At 50.9% G+C, this 12,365-nt stretch overlaps 6 protein-coding genes across 6 annotated transcripts; 4 read left to right on the top strand and 2 right to left on the bottom strand.

Annotated features, from left to right (window-relative positions):
- Positions 1–520: 520 nt before the first annotated feature.
- ASPACDRAFT_119954 (60S ribosomal protein eL21) lies at positions 521–1,158 on the bottom strand. Its single transcript, XM_020196303.1, has 2 exons — positions 968–1,158; positions 521–852 (listed from the first exon to the last, which is right to left on the bottom strand). The coding sequence occupies exon 2, from the start codon at positions 849–851 to the stop codon at positions 528–530; it is 324 nt and encodes a 107-aa protein (XP_020056336.1). The 5' UTR covers position 852; positions 968–1,158; the 3' UTR covers positions 521–527.
- Positions 1,159–1,510: 352 nt separating this feature from the next.
- On the top strand, positions 1,511–2,633 carry ASPACDRAFT_78910 (40S ribosomal protein uS4). The gene is made up of 6 exons (XM_020205291.1): positions 1,511–1,561; positions 1,630–1,667; positions 1,748–1,766; positions 1,843–1,941; positions 2,023–2,256; positions 2,313–2,633. The coding sequence occupies exons 1-6, from the start codon at positions 1,548–1,550 to the stop codon at positions 2,485–2,487; spliced, it is 579 nt and encodes a 192-aa protein (XP_020056335.1). The 5' UTR covers positions 1,511–1,547; the 3' UTR covers positions 2,488–2,633.
- ASPACDRAFT_119949 (uncharacterized protein) lies at positions 2,461–4,003 on the bottom strand. The gene is made up of 3 exons (XM_020196302.1): positions 3,596–4,003; positions 3,285–3,504; positions 2,461–3,189 (listed from the first exon to the last, which is right to left on the bottom strand). The coding sequence occupies exons 1-3, from the start codon at positions 3,815–3,817 to the stop codon at positions 2,768–2,770; spliced, it is 864 nt and encodes a 287-aa protein (XP_020056334.1). The 5' UTR covers positions 3,818–4,003; the 3' UTR covers positions 2,461–2,767.
- An 88-nt stretch (positions 4,004–4,091) lies between these two features.
- On the top strand, positions 4,092–5,826 carry ASPACDRAFT_119947 (uncharacterized protein). Its single transcript, XM_020196301.1, has 2 exons — positions 4,092–4,461; positions 4,536–5,826. The coding sequence occupies exons 1-2, from the start codon at positions 4,328–4,330 to the stop codon at positions 5,686–5,688; spliced, it is 1,287 nt and encodes a 428-aa protein (XP_020056333.1). The 5' UTR covers positions 4,092–4,327; the 3' UTR covers positions 5,689–5,826.
- A 466-nt stretch (positions 5,827–6,292) lies between these two features.
- Positions 6,293–7,588, top strand: ASPACDRAFT_119945 (uncharacterized protein). The gene is made up of 4 exons (XM_020196300.1): positions 6,293–6,633; positions 6,725–6,857; positions 6,943–7,000; positions 7,146–7,588. The coding sequence occupies exons 1-4, from the start codon at positions 6,563–6,565 to the stop codon at positions 7,430–7,432; spliced, it is 549 nt and encodes a 182-aa protein (XP_020056332.1). The 5' UTR covers positions 6,293–6,562; the 3' UTR covers positions 7,433–7,588.
- A 571-nt stretch (positions 7,589–8,159) lies between these two features.
- On the top strand, positions 8,160–9,823 carry ASPACDRAFT_1856562 (uncharacterized protein). The gene is made up of 5 exons (XM_020197491.1): positions 8,160–8,338; positions 8,389–8,719; positions 8,781–8,837; positions 8,890–9,051; positions 9,107–9,823. The coding sequence occupies exons 1-5, from the start codon at positions 8,227–8,229 to the stop codon at positions 9,465–9,467; spliced, it is 1,023 nt and encodes a 340-aa protein (XP_020056331.1). The 5' UTR covers positions 8,160–8,226; the 3' UTR covers positions 9,468–9,823.
- The last annotated feature ends 2,542 nt before the right edge of the window (positions 9,824–12,365 follow it).

Here is a 12,365-nt window from a genome sequence, read left to right as displayed (position 1 = left end):
GTAACTACCTGGACCGAGATTGCAAGGTTCTAGAACTACAAGGATATGGAGAGCGCTGACGATTGGAAGAGCTTTGCATGAGGCGCTGGCCTTACGGGGCGTATCGGTACAACGACTGAGTATGCAGCGGTTCGGGTATCCCAGCATAAAATCGGGTATCGACAGTTCGATGACATGACCAAGACGATATGGACCTCCAACAGAGCAGAACGTCGGAGATGAATTCGGGGTTTGGAATTCGTCGGCTCTTGTCTTGTGAGGTGGCGGGACGACCGCCAGCGGTCCTCATGAAGACGTGCGGAATAAACTCATGACAGCTCGGCGATGGGCGCAGGTCGTGTTGGAATGCTTTTGAACAAGGAAATGAAAATTTTGTTTTTTCTTTCATTCAGGGGAATCTATGCACAAGATCAAGGTGTGCTAGTACACCCGGGAACCCTGCTTCATCTCATCTTAATGCAAAGGTTAACCCCCAGATGCAAAACCCAGAAACACCAAGCAACCGCAAACGACCAGATATCATTCGTTTAAATGTGGGTGTCGTAGGGGATGGGGGTGATGGTCTCAGGGGCGGAACCCTCAACGGTGTGAGCCTCGCGGGGACCGACGGGCTGGCGCTTGAGGTGGAGGTGGACACCCTGCTCCTTGGCCTGGCGCTTCTTCTCGGCGTTCAGCTTGACGCGCTTGATGAAGTCCTCACGGGAGCGGGAGTGCTTGACGTGCTCGATGCGGACGTTGATGCGCTTCTCCATGTAGCGGTTGCCGACGACCTTGTAGAGGAGGACACCGACGGAGGACTTGGTGACGTTGTAGACAACACCGGTCTTTCCGTTGTAGACCTTGTAGGGCATACTATTCCAAATCTCAGCAAAAACCATTCGATCACGTTGGCGGGAGGCAACCAGGCCAAGTCGTTCTTTTCGGACTCGTCACGGCTGGCTGTATCGAGCGGAAATTTGGTACTGACCCCTTCTGAACGGCACCGTTTACCTTGACATCGACGATGTCGCCAACCCTATATCAAAACTATCAGATCCTGCAAATCACGTATATACCGGTTGTTTCGGCGGAGGGAAAAAATCGGTCGTACCGGTAGGTCTTCAGGTAGGTCGACAGGGCGATCTGACCCTTCTCCTTGAAGTTGCGGCTGAAGGCATACTGAACGATAATTTGTGGTCAGCGCGTGCGTCCCAACCAGCGAAAATTGGCGATGCAAAAATCCTCCAGATATCGACATACCCGAGTGCCGGCTCTCAAACCGTGCGAGTGACCCATTTCGGCGGTGTTGGTGGTGCTGGTGTTGAGAACTTGTCGACGTCGAAAAAGTGCCTCACTCTGCCGCCCGTCGCGATGGTGTAGACTTGTTCGGGTAGTTAGTGTGCCCGTTCTCCGCCGCCGAGGGCTAGCCCTCGCACTAATCCGGATGCGGCTCCACCTTCGCTCGCTTAGTCTCCATCTCCAAAACGCTTCTTCATCATCCTGAACGTCTACGATTCTTGTGAAGTTCGGTAGCACGACAACATCGCGACAACGCGCAATCAGCAGTCATGGCCCCCGTCCCGTGAGTATACGGTCTACGATGAGAACTCGAGGTGTCGCATTTTTCTAACTCGAATTGCTGCGATGTAGCCGCGTTTACTCCAAGACCTACAAGGTCCCTCGTCGTCGTAAGTAGCCTTATCAGTTTGGGATCGGAAAAAAAATCTCGATACATATGGAAGTTGGTCATGTGCTAATATCGATATAGCTTTCGAGTCGGCCCGTCTGTTAGTACTCTCCGGCCACTGATCAGAAGCGTGCTTCTGTTTATGTCGTGTGTTCCTGTGTCTAATTATGCTATAGTGACTCGGAACTGAAGATTGTCGGCGAGTACGGCCTGCGCAACAAGCGTGAGGTGTGGCGTGTCCAGCTCACCCTGTCCAAGATTCGTCGTGCTGCTCGGTATGCGACTCACCACCCGATCATAATCTTCGAATGCGACCGCGCGATCCAACTTCGACCCAAGCGCTAACCATGTCTTAGTGAGCTCCTCACCCTCGACGAGAAGGACCCCAAGCGTCTTTTCGAAGGTAACGCTTTGATTCGCCGTCTGGTCCGCATCGGTGTCCTCGATGAGTCTCGCATGAAGCTCGATTACGTCCTGGCCCTCCGTGTTGAGGACTTCTTGGAGCGTCGTCTTCAGACCTGCGTCTACAAGCTTGGCCTTGCCAAGTCCATCCACCACGCTCGTGTCCTGATCAAGCAGCGCCACATCCGGTATGCGACCATCACTTGATCCATTACCATGGATTTGCGCTAACCCTCATCATCAGTGTCGGCAAGCAGATCGTCAACGTTCCCTCCTTCATGGTCCGCCTCGACTCCCAGAAGCACATCGACTTCGCTCTCACCTCCCCCTACGGTGGTGGCCGCCCTGGCCGTGTCCAGCGCAAGAAGGCCGCTGCTGCTTCCGGCGGTGCCGGTGAGGAGGAGGAAGAGGAGGAGTAAACGATTTAAAACAGGAGTACGGACGGGTTTCGTTAGCGAAATTAAAACTGCGGGGTTCCTTTATGGCTGCAGTATCGCGTATCACGTTGTACGGTCTTGCAATACCATGAATGAACAGATAGCCTTCGGCTTACTTTCGTCGCCCTACTCTCTTCTCTGCGTAGTTGCGCGTGTGTTACCAATTTCATGCATTCTCAATCTGTAGAGCAGGCTCAGGACAAGACGCCGTTTACACCAATAAAAAATCCGTAGTCGTCACTCATCTCAAAATCAACACCTTCTATCCTTGCACGCCCGTCAGTCTCTTTAGCGTCTCTTCTGCGCTTCTGTACCATCTTCCCATTTCTTCGAGTCCGTCGCTCTCCCCCTCTTCCTTTTTCCTCTGAATCTCCTGCGCCTGTGCTATGGCTTCTGTCTTCCTCCGTTCTAGAACACCTAATTCGCGCTCCACCGCCTCGGCCTCTCTAGTCTTGCGGGGCAAGGCGTTTTGCACCGCGGCAAGTTGTCGATCAAGCGCCGCCAGTTCGGCCTCCCGTTCGGATAGAAGGCTCAATGTAGCCGGCAGAGGTAAGTTCTGAGACGATGATGCATCTGCGTTCGTGACTTGTTTAGCACGCAACTCTTCGATGGTTGATTCGAGATTCTCGATCGATTCCGGCAGCGTTGAAAGCTTAGTCAATTGCAATTGCACGTTTTTGTATCCTGCGCGTCTCAAAATAAGATCGTGTTAGGCGTTTTCACCTTCCAAGGCAGGCAAGCTTGCACAATACTTCGTTTGGCATGTTATGAGCACTCACGATTTGCCAAATCCCGACCCATCTTCTCCATCTCTTCAGTCATCGCCCGGACCTCTTCTTTCCTTGCGCGAAGTTCTGCCTTCACCTCGGCCAGTTGCGTCTCGAGTTCGACGTTTTCATTGTGCCCAACGACCAAAGGAGGATCGCCGACGATCGCGCGCAGGAACTTCTCCTTTGTCACTTGCTCTACATAAGAGAAGCGTAGTTTCGAAAATAACTCCTTCAAAGATGGCTGATCAGTATACCACTCCCCTGCGCTTACTTTCAGACTTTCGCTAGAAAAAAAAATAAAGAGATTGAAGGGTTCGCACTTTGTAGTGGCTGAGGTCCGCCTCCAATGAAGCAGGTGTTGGGTTATCGAGGGAAGAGACATCTGAGTTGCGCTTCGAAGGGGTAGTGGCCTGGTCCTCAGATTTCGGAGAAAATATTGGTTCGCTGATCCGTATGATATTCAGCTGCGTCTTCAAGTTGCCATTTTCCTGTTCCAGTTGCTGGAGTTGTTTTCGTACTTCCGCGGGGTTCGGGTCGGACATGTCTTATCGTATGGTGATGGTGTAGATATTAAACAGGTATGAGGTAGGTGACAGGACTTTTATTGAGCCTAATGGCCATGTATTAGTGAAAGTGTGTAGCCGACCGAAGAGGATTTGACGATCTAGCGGCGGTTTTCTGCTGCTGCTGCGCGTGTCGGCAGAACATGCGGAGGTAAACAGTGGATTTCCCACTCATGGTGGCCCTTGTCGACCCACAATGCCTTATCGGGGCTGGGCGGTGAAGTCTCCGCCGCCGCAATGACCAGCCAGTATCGCCGCTCGTAGCTTCCTCCTGCAATCAATCGTATCTTGCATTTGTATTCACATCTGCAGGGACATTGAATTCAGGTTGTTCCCAGTTAAGCTTAATGAGCTAGTGGTGAATGCGACTCCGGCGTTCCATTTATGTCTAAATACCATCCCCTCCATCTGCCCCGCTTCCGACGATAATGCAATTTCCCCAACTCATCAAATCTCCTGCATTCCCCACCGATAGCACCGTCTGATACCATGTCTTCCAATTCAGCGAAATCGCTCGGCGCGCTCGACGACGATGACTACGTTGCCCAAGTCCTTGCGCGCGAGGCGCGCGATAGCTCCCTCAAGTACTCCGCACAAGGCTTGGAAGCATATATGCCAAGAAGGTGAGCACCGATGGTTTTGCGCATGCCGTTCTCTGGGGTTTAGGAGGGCAAGAGCTGACATACAAGCCCGCAAGACCTACAGGCGCTGCCCCAAAACCCAATACGAGGTTTCTCCGGCATATCATCAAGGAGACGGACAGTCATAATGCGGCGTTGAAACGGAAGGAGGAGCGAGAGGCGAGGGAGCGGATGCGGCAGTTGAGAAATCCAGCGTCCACTTCAACCCATGAGTCAAGCCGGGAGCATCGGCGGCGGCGCGATTATCCTTCAGACCACCGAGGCTCGCGGACGAAAGGCAGGGAAGAGCGCGAGGACAGACACAGCTCCCGTCGGAGGAAACACGAGAGTCGTTCGAGGTCCACGGAGCGTGATCACATGCGCAGCAGTGACCGGAGGAGGTACAAGGTCGATGACACCAAAGTCAGCCGGCATGATCATTCCAGAAGAAGTCGTCGACATCGATCTTCTTCGTGGTCTAGGAGTCGATCCCCACGGATCGATCGAAACTCAAGCTCCAGAAGTGTTCGCAAAAGCTACCGTACGCGTGGTGAGTCGCCGCCACGCTCCCGGTCTCGGTCCCACGAAAGGTCGGACAAGCGCACAACTGCAGACAATGAGAGGAGGATTCACCCTAAGGACTATGATCGTCATAGCTCCAGAGGCCATAGGGCGTCGCGCGAGGACCCACCACGTCGTCACCCATCAGCAACTGAAGGCAAGCCATCGGAAAGCGAGTCGGATCCACTAGAGGATCTTGTTGGACCCCTACCACCGAGAAAAGATGGATCCGAGGAGCCGGCGCCGATTCGTTCGCGCGGCCGAGGTGCCTACAAAGCCAATATGAGCAACATCGACGTCCATTTCGCACCCGATTATGACCCAGCCACAGACCTGCAGCTCGAAGAGGACGATCTACAGTCCAGTAACAAGAACTCTCGCAGACACGTTCCTGGTCTCATGACCGGCGACGATGATTGGGATTATGCTTTGGAAGCTCTCCGTGACCGTGCTCGTTGGAAGCAGAAAGGCGAGGAGCGGCTCCGCGAAGCTGGGTTCAGCACGGATTTTGTGGAGCGTTGGAAAAGCAACACTACCTCCAAGCCTGAGGATGATACCGATGGTCGACTGGAAACTGTGAAATGGTCCAAGAAAGGTGAGGGTCGGGAATGGGACCGCGGTAAATACGTGGATGAAGATGGACATATTGATGTAAAGGCCTCCTGGTAGCCCCTGGGACTAATAGAGGATCGTCTTGGAATTGGCACGGGACCGTAGCATTACTCTTATGGATAACCTATATCATAAAGACTATTACACTATCATGGAACGAGTTTCGCATTACTGTGCACACATGCGGTTCTGTGTGAGAATTCTTCTCAGATAACTACCAAATTATCAGAGGCATAAAGGTCAGTTTACACTCGTACTCATAGCTTGACAGGTTAAATCTCGACGGAAATATAAATAAAGTGGCGCCCGCCCCTAACTACCCCGCATCGGCAGTACATAGATGTATACTATCAATAGCTGTGAGAGATAGGATTTAGCTTTATCGTTTGGCCTTGCGAAGAAGTACTACACATGCAATCCCATTGGTATCAGCTACAACCAGCTGAAAGAATATGATCGTCATGATGGCTTGGCTGTCTCGAACACTTTGCGGATGCAGTGCCAAGATCCAAACCCGTCCAGTTCCGCGCGGTTGGTCAGGAGTGCGGAATTGTCGTCATGGCTTTGTAAAATCGGTCACTAATCGCCTCATCGCAACGATTATTAAGTGGTGGGACAATGGGCTCAAGTTATTGGTAGTTAACGGAGATTATGATTGGTAATGTAGATAGAAGCCTTGTGATGGTACTTTGTAAAGTCCTTAAAGAATAGACTTTTCGCACCATATCTGATAAGTCAACTGTTCTGTAACCTGCTGTCGCTCGTCGGAAGTACATACCCGCCTGTCTGTCAGATGATCATCGTTTTAAAGAATTAAGTAGGTGATTGTGGTTTGGAACATCGCGGAACGGGTCGAATTTATACTCAAGCACAGCCAACCGTGACTCCCCACAACATCAACCCTACAGTACTGTTCAACAGTATACAAGAGATGACGGATCAATTTGCCTTTTCATACCCCTCCCCGCTCGAAGGGTACGAGAACCTGGAGCCGCTCTCAGAGTAAGTCCATCCTAGCCTTCGCATATTCACGAAACAATACCTGGCCAAGCTATTCTCCACAACACGAGTTACTGAGATACTGCGGCTTAAGTGAGCGAAACGAGGACGGAAAGTCCCTCAAGAACCCCCAACATGGCATCCTGAGCAAAGCATACGAGGAATTCCCGGATCCCCTCACGAAAGACCGACGCGGAGGCTTCGACATACATATCTATCACTTTCAAGTGAGTTCAAGCCCCCAGGATGAGCCAGCCATAATGCACCCAATCGCATATCCTCCAGATCTAATTTAGGGGTGTCTGTTTCTAGAATGACCCCGACCAAGTCACTTTCGCCAAGGCACTCTGGGAAAGGATCCGACGAGAATGTAAGCTTGTTTTTTTTTCCCCCTAGTCCAGCGTTCTGTATACCTCCGCACGTGGGCTTCCAAATGGCCACGCTGCGTCTTGGATTACAGATAATTAAGGTGCAGGTGGGCTCTTGAAAATTGTCATTAACCCATATGGATGCAGTCCCCGAACTCCGGATCTACACCTTCTTCGATCGTCCCGTAGGACCGCATCCCGTGGCCATGTTCGAGGTCAATATATTCACCCCGGCGCAGTTTGGAGCATTCGTGCCATGGCTGGTCATCAATCGAGGCCCGTTGAGTGCTTTAATCCATCCAAATACGGTGGAGACGGAGGAACTGCGTAATCATACGCAGCGTGCTACGTGGTTGGGCGAGAGGATTCCGTTGGACGTGCGGATTCTTAAATTGATCTCGGAGCAGGCGAAGAAGGAGGAATTGGGGAACTGAGGATGAGGCAGTAGTGATGGTGGGTCATTCTCTCGACCGTGACTCGACTTTGTGTGCATAGCATATCATAGCCTGGGTGATTCGTGGTGTGACTGTTTATGAATTCAAATGTTTGACGTTCTCAATGCCGCAGAAACCTAATTGGGTTGATTGATTGTCACCCGCATCAATCACTCGATGGGGGAGGGAGTGCCGGTGCCAAGACTATTGGTCATCTGCATGGGGTTGTGTTTGTGAGGACAAGGAGGAGTGGATTGAAGATGGTGTCATTTCCCTGGACATCGAAGCTGGACATGCCAGGGTAAGGGGCCTGCTCCTGGCCATTATGAGTCTCACGGGGTCCCAAACCTCCTCACAAGCTGCAGGGTTCGACCTTGCCGATCACCCAGTCATCGTGCAAATTCCAATTTGAACGACCAAATGTGCCCTAGGTCAAGCCCATTGGTCAATAGCAAAGCTCAGGTTCTGTTGAAACTGCATGTTATGCTAGACCCTGGTTTCTCTGCAACCAGGGAGCCTGACCCAGTAGCTTGATGATTTACGGTCTGAGGATGAAGCAAGGCTGACAGAACCCTGACTGTGAGCGCTTGACCTTGGAGCTGAAGACAAAAAGCAGTGGTTTTGGACACCGAAATCATCGCTGTGTCGCATGTGAAGATGGAAAAAAGGGTGCAGGACTTTGTATTAGACTTGGAAGGCCCCTTAATCCTCGACTTAGAATACTGCATCGAGACAAGAGGCAGCAGCAGCTTTTCGAAACCATATGTAGACTTTGTTTCTTCCAGTATGTCAACATGTTGAAACTCCTCTACCAGCTACCTCTACTAGCCACGGAGAGTGTCCTGTCTGTCGCCTCGATTACTTCCCTAACAGTAACTACGATCCCCGCATATGTGATAGAATACGGTGAGTGAACACCGCGAAGCGAGTGCATGTGATCTGATTGGTTCCCACAGCACCGCTTGTATGGCTACACATCCAAGATGTATACAGGCCTTCCGACATCAGTCAACAGCTCATAAACACCATTCCCATGGTAAATTGGTCATCCATTCCAGAGTCACCGTCGCCACCAACTCTAGATAACCTCGCGTACCTCAATGACGTGGGCAATACGAGCGTGTATCTCACGTCCAAGGAGGGGATCGATGCGGATCCTCAACCATCGTGGTTTTATGGGGTAGATCCTGATTTTCACGGCGTGACCGAAGGTGCTGTATCATCTACCATCGTCGTTCGCGATCATGGTGATGGAACCTTGGATGCCTTCTACTTTTACTTCTTTGCGTGAGTGAGCAGACCAAGCAGAGGGGGGGCGGGTGGGGTTCACGGCTAACGAGTCTTGTAGATATAACCAGGGCAACACGGTCTTGGGCATGCAATTCGGCAACCATGTCGGTGACTGGTAAGACACCCTCCCCGTAGCCATCATGGCTGCGATATTCACACTGCAATAGGGAGCACAACATGATTCGCTTCGAGTATGGAGTTCCCAGATCGCTCTGGTATAGCCAGCACGCTGGTGGACAGGCTTTCACTTATGAAGCCACAGAGAAGAAGGGAAAGCGGCCCATCGCCTATTCCGCAAATGGAACACATGCTGTGTATGCAACTGCTGGGTATGATATCTCAATGATTGTATTTGAGTCAGGAGCTTACCGTATTCTCCGACAGGTCTCATGATCATACCATCCCCAACTTCAACCTTCCCACGGGCTTGATAGTCGATTACACCGATCGCGGGGTTTTGTGGGATCCGACCCTCAATGCATATGCATATATTTACGATGCAACGAGCAAGAAGTTCCAGCCCTATGATTCCAAGTACCCGGTCAACTGGCTTGAATACAACGGTCAATGGGGAGACGATGCATTGCCGGGTGGACCGGAGCTTTTTGGGCAAGCCAAATACACCGGGGGCCCGAACGGTCCCAAATTCAAACACATCGTCCGATCCGAAGTGTGTCCGAAAAGCCCGTGCATAGTTCTCCCGTTCCGAATCTGGAGTAACGGCGAGACCACGAGGAAGCATTGATAATTCACCAGTATATAAGAGGACTTTTTGTTTTCAGCAAGGTATCATGCGATTCCCAAATGATGACAACTGCAGAATCCGATGTTGGGGGAGAGAACGTGTGGGGCCTGGAGGGTGTCTTGCTCTGAATGCCGAGGGAGGGGAATTCTAATGATCGGTATGGGGCCAGCAATATGAGGATTCATTCCGAAAATATGCTGGCTAAAAGGCCCAGGGATCATAAATGTTGGCTTTCAATAATGAAAAACCTAAAATTCCAACAAGCTGAATTAATGTATGGGATGCAGCTGGGCCACTTCCCAATGCTGCGCTCCCTCCGGTCGCATTCAGTATCTCTGTGCTCCTTGGCCATGACTCAGGGGCTTGGTGAGGATTGCGTGAGTTCTTCTTAGCATGGTCAATGCAAAGACTGTTGGAACCGTCTGTTTCTCGATTGTGATATTCCCTCTACCAATTAGAGCGAAAAGCAGACCAGGAAGTGAATCTACTGCTCTCATTAGTCAGGACCAGGCATCAAAACAGCATCCGCAGTCTCTGCCCACGTAAGACACGGGCAACTCGGAACGGAAAGTGACCCCCACCCCGCACTAAGAAAAAAGGGGCCACTCACTGTATGAGGCAGGTGCTGGCTGAACCGATAAAGCCCCCAAGAATGGCCGAGGCTGTTCAATTTTCCTGACTTTGACTTCTCCCACGACCTTGAAGAATCCGACAACTATGGACTGGGAGTCAAAGGGGTGTTGAGGCAAATGCTCAGAAAATCCGGGGAAAGGGAAAGGGGAAAAATCACGATAAGAGGAATGTCGCCTAGATGCAAGAGATAAACAACCTAACGAGGAATGACAGGACGGTACCCACGTGTACTGTACTTGGGGAGTTTTGACCACCGCCTGATCGTCAGTTGAACGTGCAGGACGGTCAATACGAGGGGTATCGGGGACGTATTGAACGGCAACCATATCTGCCCCAATTCGCGATTCGATCCGTCCTTCGCTGCATGAACGTTGAAAAATTAAATCTACTTCACTGTGCCTCAATCAATTGTTGCGAGATGGATCAGCCAGCTTAGCGCGGCTTAAGCTGTTTCCCTCAGCATTCCAATCGCAAAGGAATCACAGTCAATTGTAGAGCTTCATTCCGTATGAGCCTGAAGCTCTTACCCATGTACGGGGATTGTACACTAATTTCCGGGTAATAGAAGCTAACCACGCGTACGGAAATTGTCGTCGTACAACATTAGCAACATCAGAGTCTAGGAGAGAAGAGACCCAGATTTGAGAGCCAGTAACTAACTTAGTTAGCTGTAATCAATCAAACGGCTCGCCCCTCCAGCATCCATCCAATTCAAAGCTAAAACCCCAACAGCTTAGAGGCTAAACAATCTGTCCTAGCAAAGCAACCCAGTGCTCACTAACCCCAAATTGCACTAGACCAACCTACACTGCTGAGAGAGTCTGGAAGAGACCGAGCTTCGCTACCGCTTTGCCCCTGAATTTCCTCCGGCTCAAAAGCTTCTCAAGCTTCTCTCCGCCTTTGTAGACGTGCAAAAGTACCTAGAGAAATGACGAAAAGAGATTTGGAATAGAAGAAAAAGAAATAACGTGGGAAGCAAACCAACACAAAATAATTGGCTTTCATTCTCACAAACAAGACAGACTTCAGGCAGGTCCAGAAGTCCAGTTGTCCTGGAGAAAGGCAAACGTGCTGCAAGTCTGCAGTTGCACTGTGTCTGTCAGTCGAGCTTCTGTTCTGCGAAGCAGAAGGTTCAGTCGACATCAGCCCAGTCCGGTTAAAGGCAGCATCGCCTTTGTCCAATCTCACTGGCCGATCATCATCTATCCTCCAGCTCCATCCAACCTTTGCGCCGCTCTTCTCGGTCTCGGGCTCAATCCTTCATATCCTTTTGTGTCCCCTTTTCCTTCTTCTCATATTGTTCCCGTTTCAGTTGCAGCGCCGCTTTAGTCGGACGCTGTTGAGCAGGCATCGCTTTCAAAGATTCCCTGGTCGGATCGAACTGCAGTGCTGACGTATTGCTTGCTGGCCTTCGTTTTCATATTGCTTGCTGTACAGTACATTCGCGGTAGCAAGGTCTTTCAATTGGACGATCCACCTGCTGAGCTTGTGCAAAGTCGATTGGAATAAACACCTGGTCGCTGGACTTCTCGTCTCATCTCGGGTCAAGCGATTGCGCAGACATCTGATAATTGTGTCGGTTCTCTCTGCTCTCTTCTTCTAGTCCGTTTGTCCGTCGTTTGGTCAAGAGGAATTAGTGCAAGCGAGATTAGAAGAACAGCGAAGCCACTCGAACAGATCAGGTACGTTAATCATCTCGCAATCCGGGGACAGGCGATCCGTTGAGAACAATGGGTCTTCCGGTCAGGGGGTGCGGCGCATATTATACCGTGCCAAAACCACCTCTTTAAGAATTCATCGACTGACTGCAATTCACCACCCCTCTAGCTGAATTTACCCTTTGGATCCTTCGGTTCTAGTCTGGACTGAGCCGAGAGCAAATTCGGGATTGCTAAAGTGAATGAATTATTACTGACTATATCTGAGACACGATCATTCCCAGTGACCCCACTTCTGTTTGGCCATTTGCCCCCCCCCATTCGTGTTACAGCCAGTCAAGTGATAAGAGAAAGCAGAGGTGACCCAGAATAAAACCCAATGGCAAGCACATCAATAACACCCCGGACTCCGGTTCGGACTGACCCTTCCGTTGTCGCCGCAGAGACAAAGGATCAACGCAGAGCGTCATCTTTAAGCTTCCTTCGTCGCTCCAAATCAATTGAACTCTTGGGTGAGAGGAGACCATCTGCAAGCAAAAGTGGCAAGAATATACCGACGGAATCGGAATCTCACCATCAACGCGCATCAATGCTATACCACCAACCT

Source organism: Aspergillus aculeatus (genome assembly GCF_001890905.1).
Source record: "Aspergillus aculeatus ATCC 16872 unplaced genomic scaffold ASPACscaffold_8, whole genome shotgun sequence".
Taxonomy (NCBI): Eukaryota; Fungi; Ascomycota; class Eurotiomycetes; order Eurotiales; family Aspergillaceae; genus Aspergillus; species Aspergillus aculeatus.
This window is presented reverse-complemented; position numbering and strand designations above follow the sequence as displayed.

Coding starts and splice junctions, on each gene's coding strand:
- ASPACDRAFT_119947 (XM_020196301.1), top strand. CDS start 4,328: ATGTCTTCCAATTCAGCGAAATCGCTCGGCGCGCTCGACGACGATGAC. Junction 4,462..4,535: donor GAAGCATATATGCCAAGAAG/GTGAGCACCGAT, acceptor CAAGCCCGCAAG/ACCTACAGGCGCTGCCCCAA.
- ASPACDRAFT_78910 (XM_020205291.1), top strand. Junction 1,942..2,022: donor AAGATTCGTCGTGCTGCTCG/GTATGCGACTCA, acceptor ACCATGTCTTAG/TGAGCTCCTCACCCTCGACG. Junction 2,257..2,312: donor ATCAAGCAGCGCCACATCCG/GTATGCGACCAT, acceptor CCTCATCATCAG/TGTCGGCAAGCAGATCGTCA.
- ASPACDRAFT_119945 (XM_020196300.1), top strand. CDS start 6,563: ATGACGGATCAATTTGCCTTTTCATACCCCTCCCCGCTCGAAGGGTAC. Junction 6,858..6,942: donor TACATATCTATCACTTTCAA/GTGAGTTCAAGC, acceptor GTCTGTTTCTAG/AATGACCCCGACCAAGTCAC. Junction 7,001..7,145: donor GGAAAGGATCCGACGAGAAT/GTAAGCTTGTTT, acceptor ATATGGATGCAG/TCCCCGAACTCCGGATCTAC.
- ASPACDRAFT_119954 (XM_020196303.1), bottom strand. CDS start 851: ATGCCCTACAAGGTCTACAACGGAAAGACCGGTGTTGTCTACAACGTC.
- ASPACDRAFT_1856562 (XM_020197491.1), top strand. CDS start 8,227: ATGTTGAAACTCCTCTACCAGCTACCTCTACTAGCCACGGAGAGTGTC. Junction 8,339..8,388: donor CGCATATGTGATAGAATACG/GTGAGTGAACAC, acceptor TGGTTCCCACAG/CACCGCTTGTATGGCTACAC. Junction 9,052..9,106: donor GCTGTGTATGCAACTGCTGG/GTATGATATCTC, acceptor ATTCTCCGACAG/GTCTCATGATCATACCATCC.
- ASPACDRAFT_119949 (XM_020196302.1), bottom strand. CDS start 3,817: ATGTCCGACCCGAACCCCGCGGAAGTACGAAAACAACTCCAGCAACTG. Junction 3,505..3,595: donor CGGACCTCAGCCACTACAAA/GTGCGAACCCTT, acceptor CCATCTTTGAAG/GAGTTATTTTCGAAACTACG. Junction 3,190..3,284: donor GGGTCGGGATTTGGCAAATC/GTGAGTGCTCAT, acceptor TGAGACGCGCAG/GATACAAAAACGTGCAATTG.